The following is a 6,274-nucleotide window of genomic DNA, read 5'->3' on the forward strand; positions in this document are numbered from 1 at the left end:
GAGCTGTCTCTCAATAAAATTTTCCTGCTCTTAACCTCCATTGTGCCTTCGAATTCATTCTAGATTTTAGGGGAACACAAACTTGGTGTAAGCTAGGCCTGGTGGTGCACGCCTGTAATCCCAGCATTCAGGAGGCTGAGGCAGGAGGATCGTTTCAAGTTCGAGGCCAGCCTGGGCTACGAAGTGAGCTCAAGGCCAGCCTGAAGTGCACAGCGAGACCCTGTCTCAAAAAGAAAAAAACAAAAACAAAAAATCTTGGTGTATCTGACATCTAGAGGCTGGGCATTCCATTATTTCCCCTATATCAATTTAGAGCTTGGCTGGGTTATCAGATCATCTGTAAAGGCTCACATTCAAGTAACCCTTATTACCAGGCACACACCGGCAATCCTAGCACTTAGGAAGCTGAGGCAGGAGGATCACCATGAATTCAAGGCCAGCCTGAACTACACAGTGAGACAGTCTCAAAAAACAAACAAATAGGAGGCTAGGGATTTAGCTCAGTGGCACAGCGTCTGCCTGGCAAGTGCGAGGCTGTGAGTTCAATTCCTGGTACCGGAAGAAAAAACAAACAGACAAATAACACTCACCTACTAGTGACTGCGTGCAGCAGAGTAGTGGTGCTGGCAGCGTGGCTGTGACAGAAGGGTGATTTACATCCCTGGCAGGGCATAGAGATTTCATCAGAACGGCACAACATATAAAATGTATGAATCATTTATTTCTGAAACTTTCCATGTAATATTTTTAGGCCGTGTTGACTTCAGGTAACTTTAACCAAGGAAAGCAAAACCCCAGATAAGGGGGGAGCTGCCTACACCCCAAATCCATCACTCTACCTCTCATCGCCTACCGCTCAGGCCAAGCCACTCGCTCCTGTTGCCCGGATTGTGGCGCTCGAGACCTTGCTTCTCTTCCCCCTTGTCTTTCTCAGTCCAGAGGCCAAAGTGATTCTGCTGGAATGGAAATCAGAGTTTGTCCCCTCTTTCCTCTGCTCGTTACTTTTACTGGTTCCATCTCTCCTGAAATAAGAGTCAAAGCTGAGCTGGACGTGGTGGCGGAGTTCTGTCATCCTGGCCGTGTGGGAGGCTGAGGCAGGAGAATGGCAAATTTAACCTCAGCAATTTAGCGAGACCCTGTCTCCAATTTTTAAAAGGGTGAGGCATGCTGGGGAATACAGTTCAGTCGGGCGGTGGTATCAAAGCCTGTATGATGCCTCACTTGTCTGTAGAAAATCTGGGGGATCCCTGTAACCCTGGAACCTCCTCCTGCCTTCCAGGTCCCTCCCAGGGATCTTTGCATGTCCTGCGCTTTGGTCCCAGTCTTCTGCGGGAGAAGATCTCCCTGCTTGGTCTATGGCACCTGCTCAGCGAGTCCTGCTCAGGGTAACTTTCAAACCTGTGTCCGTGGCCATGACAGCGTTCTGGTCTCCCCTTTCTGCTCTGTTTTTCTTCATTTCGCTTACTCTCTTCCAACACACCATGTTTGCTTTGGTTAGTTGTCATTTTCCCCAAATGGAAGGGAATATTCTTGTTTTATTATTTTTATTTTTGCTATATTCTCAACACATAGAATTTGCCTGAGTAAATGACTGACTTAAAAGTCATACATTCCTTGTGCTGTAGGTTTATTTTTTTTCATTGCTGTATAAGGACCCGGTGCTCAGTGCAAACCCCTTGTTCTATTTTGTTTGTTTGTTTTTGTTTTTTTTCCGGTACCAGGAATCGAACTCACGACCTTGCACTTGCCAGGCAGGCGCTGTGCCACTGAGCCAAATCCCCAGCCCAGAACCTCTTGTTCTATCTAGAAGGGGTCACACTACAACAGAAGCCTGGAGTCTTGTCACTGGTCCGCTCTGTGAAATGGGTGTGAGATTCCTCCACCAAGGACAAGAAGAATGCAGGCAGATAACATGGCGGCTGTGCTTTGTAAACGCTCAGGGTATCCTCATGCGAAGATGCTCAGCAGTGCCTCCCAGACTCCAGCCCAGCCCCAGCCTGAGCCCGCTCATGGAGGTCTCTCCCAGGCCAAGGAATGAGGAAGAGCGGCCATGGGGCAACGTAATAATGGGAGTGGGGAAACTGGGCAGCCAGGCCGCCACAGAAAGGAGGCAGATGGTTCTGCTTTATATTAATAATCAGAAGGAGGCCGGGCGTGATGTCGCATACCTATAATCCCAGCACTGGGGAGGCTGAGGCAGGAGAATCCTTGAAAATTCGAGACCAGCCTGAGAACATTTTATTAACTTTCAGAGTTTTAAAAAATGCATTCATGTATATTCTTATTTGTAGCTTATGTGACTGAAATGAATGTACAATAATTATCTCCTCCCCCATTTTTTGTGTTTCTGGAGGTTGAACCCAAGGCCTTTGTTCTCAGCTAGATCTGCAGCCTTTTTTATCTTGAGACAGAATCTCACAAAACTGCTAAATTGCTCAGGCTGGGCTCAAGTTTTTTGTGTGTGTCAGGAATCGAACTCAGGACTTTGTACTTGCCAGGCTATATCCCCAGCCTGTGCTCAATTTTATGGGTCCTCCTGCCTCAGCCTTCCAGCATGCTGGGATTATAAACCTGCTCCAACAGGCCCAGCATTTATTCTCATTTTACACTTCAGAAAACTGAATCAAAGTGAGTTTGTTTGTGGGTGACAGGGTCTCACTTTGTTGTTCAGGCTGGCCTGGAGCTCAGGGCAATCCTTCTCCCTCAGCCTGCTGAGTGCTGGGATTACAGGCGTGCGCCACCCCATGTGAGATTTTATGGAGGAAAGAAACTAAACTTCAAATCTCAGCTCAGGCCGGGCATGGTGGTACACGCCTGTAATCCCAGCACTCAGAAGACTGAGGTAGGAGGATCATTGTGAGTTTGAGACCAGCCTGGGCTACAAAGTGAGCTGAAGGCCAGCCTGAACTGCATAGCAAGAACCTGTCTCAAAAAGACCAAAAAAAAAAAAAAAAAAAAATCCCAGCTCAGCTACCACCTGTGTGACATTTGACCAAACTCCCTTGAGCCCTTGGTTTTCCCAGCTACAAAATGCGGTTGATGATTCTAGGAACTCAGTGGTAAGGGTAGGGACTTAGTAAGATAACGTGTGTGTAGGGCCTGGCACGGGGGCATGTCTGGCTAGGACCGTCCCGGTGGAGACGACAGGGATGGGCTTGGAAGGTGGGGTACGTGCTTCATACCAAGGGTCTGACCCAGCGGGGACTCAGGGATGCCGTCTGAGTCACTTTCTCATCCCTGGGACAAAATTCCAGACAGCCACAAGGTAAAGGAGCCAGCCCATGGCTCAGTCCAAGGCGAAACAGCATGACTGAAGAGGCTGGCGTAGAAGAGGTGCTCACACCATGGTGGGACCCCGGAAGCAGAGCGAGCGGGAGTGGAGGGAGACACATCCTTCCAGGTCATACCCCCAGCGACCCCATCTCCAGCAGCAAGTCAGCTGGAGCGCCCCTGGTCCGCTCACCTTCCCTCCCGCCCTCCACAGTGAGGCTGCAGATGCCGGGCAGGTCCTAAATGACTGCACCCCAGGGCTGCTGGGGCATCTTTCTGGTTTAATTTTTAATTCCCCTCCAGTCCTCCAGAACTGAGCAGTGGCCCAGGACAACCCTGAGCTCTTGGAACAGCCCACGGCATGAGTCATCCCTCTTCCTACTGGTAAAACGGCATCAAGGGTCCCCAGCGATACAAGATGGGGACCTTGGTACTGTGGTGCGGAGGGCAGGCACAGCCAGGCAGGAGAAGGTAGCCCTGGGCCTCGTGGGCAGCGGGCTGGTGCCCGGGCTCCAGCAGGCAGGGGAAGTGGGTGCTCTGCTGAACCAGGTTAGGGGGGCCCCGGGCCAGGTGCAGGGACAGGGAGGCGGGGTACACCGAGGGGCAGGTGCTGCTAAACAGGCGCGCATCCTCCATGCTGGCCGCACCGTCCTGTGGCGGGAAGAAGCCAGGGAGTCCCAGGTCCCTGGCGGTCATGTGGGGTCTTTTGAAGGCAGGGTACCCATCCGCCAGCTTGGGGTTGGGGTCAGGGGCCAGCCTGTAGAACTCTTCCTTCCGGAGTTGGGTGTTGAGCTTCACCTGCTGTGGAAACAGAGCCTACATGAATGGAGTGCAGAGAAAGGTGAACGGTGAGGCAGCTGCTTCCCTCAGAAGTATGTGAGGGAGAACAGTTTTGTTTTACAAAATTATCAGGGCTGGGATGTAACTCAGTGGTAGGACCCTTGTCTAGCTTGTGCAAGGCCCTGGGTTCAGTCCCCAGCACTGCAAAAATAAACACTTTAAATCATTTTTGAATGTTAATATGCACAACAGAGGGAAATGCTGAAGGAATACAAAAGCATTTACAGTGAAAAGTGAATCTATTCGATTTTCTTTCTCCCTTGGTTTCCATCTTCAGAGGAAACTGCTATTATGTGTTTAAAATTTTTCTATAAGTTTATAGAAATATAAATATTTGTATAAATATTTTATATACCTATTATCATAGTCAGGGCTTATAAGGGAAGAGATTTAATACAGGACACATAATTTATAGGATTATTTTATAATATTCGCCCAAAGAGTCAAATGCAAAGAGTGTGGGAAATCTGTCCACACACTAGAGACCCAAAGAATCCAGCTGAGCACCTGGATCCCACAGCAATGTCCTGCATGAGTCCAGGTGAAGACCTAGAGCCCATGGCAATGTCCTCTATGATTCCAACTAGAGGCCTAAAGCCCAGGACAATGTCTCATGCAAATCTGTACCAAGGATCTGCGCTGGGAAGGCCCAAAGGTCAGCGGCGGAAGCTAGAAAGTCTGCACCAGCAGGATGAAGGATCTGTGCCAGCAGGCTGCAGGATCTGCACTGGAGCCAGGAAGCGACCCTCAAGGTAATGACCAGAGATCCCCTGAAGAGAACCACAGCCCTCCTCAGTGACAGCAAGGACCTGAGCACTTTGGCTGATGAGAACAGCTGAGTCCATATCAGGAGAGCTAGCATGGCAAGCTTTTCCAGAGAATCAATAGCATACCGTCTTCCCCTCCAGTTCTCCTTTTATGTTGCTGGTAACAATCCACAGGTGGTGGGCTGGAAATATAGCTCGGCGGCACAAGTGCCTGCCTGGCAAGTGCAAAGTCCTGAGTTCGATTCCCAGTACAAAAAAAAAAAAAAAAAATCCACAGGTGGGCCCTCCACACCCAGCACCACAGTGATTCGGTTCAGCTGAGTGTCACAAGTTGCCCATTAGTTAATCCACCACACCTATAAACATATTGTGTGTCTCTCCCTCACCTGGTTTATACACAGAATATTCATATTATTTTCCATTCTTTGTTCCACTTCCATTAAATAACAGATCTCAAAAGTGGTTCCACCTTTGTGTAGATCAGGTTTTAGGTGGGACTACCTCAGGATAGGAAAGGTTTTCTTCTATTCAAAGAAGAAAAGCCGAATGTGGTGGTACACGTCTGGAATCATAGCACTTGAGAGGCTGAGGTAGGAGGATCTTGAGTTCAAAGGACAGTGTGAGGTACATAGTGAGTTCAAGGCCAGCCTGAACTACAGTGAGGGGTTGGGGATTTAGCTCAGTGGTAGAACGCTTGCCTAGCAAGCTGGAAGCCCTGGGTTCGGTCCTCAGCACCAAAAACAAAAAATAAAACCCATCTGAAAACAGCGAAATTCAAATAAAAAACATAAAATAGAAAAAAGACCAAAAAAAAAAAAAACAAGGCAACTGAACTACAGTGAGACCTTGTCAAAAAAAAAAAAAGAAAAAAAAGAGGCAGGAGAAGAAGAGGAACAGGGGCCAAGGATATAGCTCAGCAGTGCAGCATTTGCCTGGCAAGTGTGAGGTTCTGAGTTCAATGCCTGATACAAAAAAAAGAAGAGGAACAGGAGGAAGGGGAAGAGGAGGAGGAGGGAAAAGAGGAAGGAGAAGAATAATAAATGGTAAAGGAAGAGACTGCTAAATCTGATTATATGGTTTGTTTGTTGTTGCTTTTTTAGAATTTATATAACTGATTGATTATATGTTTTTTGAGACAGGGTCTTGCTATAGAGTCCAGGCTGGCCTTGAACTCACTATGTTCCCCAGACTGGCTTCAAATTTGCAGTGATCATCCTGCCTTAGCCTCGGATTACAGGCATGTGCCACCAAGCCCAGCTTGAAAAAATATATATATTATATACTATAAGTAGTATGTAAAATATGCATTATTTATTAAAATATACAATGTATAGTATTTATAATATTTGTTATAATATATTTATGTTATATATTTACATAATATAATTATTATACAT

General features: G+C 47.7%; 1 protein-coding gene across 4 annotated transcripts in view; it reads right to left on the reverse strand.

Annotated features, from left to right (window-relative positions):
* Nucleotides 1-3,510: 3,510 nt before the first annotated feature.
* Tex37 (testis expressed 37) overlaps nt 3,511-6,274 on the reverse strand; it is an 8,628-nt gene continuing 5,864 nt past the window's right edge. For 3 of the 4 annotated variants that reach the window (XM_005385378.1, XM_005385379.2, XM_013514595.1), the window contains one exon: nt 3,511-4,071. In XM_005385378.1, coding sequence (XP_005385435.1) covers nt 3,649-4,071 — 423 coding nt within the window. In that variant the 3' untranslated portion in view covers nt 3,511-3,648. The remainder of the gene's footprint in view (nt 4,072-6,274) is intronic. The other variant, XM_013514596.1, reaches the window with a different exon arrangement.

Source organism: Chinchilla lanigera, unplaced genomic scaffold, assembly GCF_000276665.1.
Source record: "Chinchilla lanigera isolate Chin_1 unplaced genomic scaffold, ChiLan1.0 scaffold00023, whole genome shotgun sequence".
NCBI classification, from domain to species: Eukaryota; Metazoa; Chordata; class Mammalia; order Rodentia; family Chinchillidae; genus Chinchilla; species Chinchilla lanigera.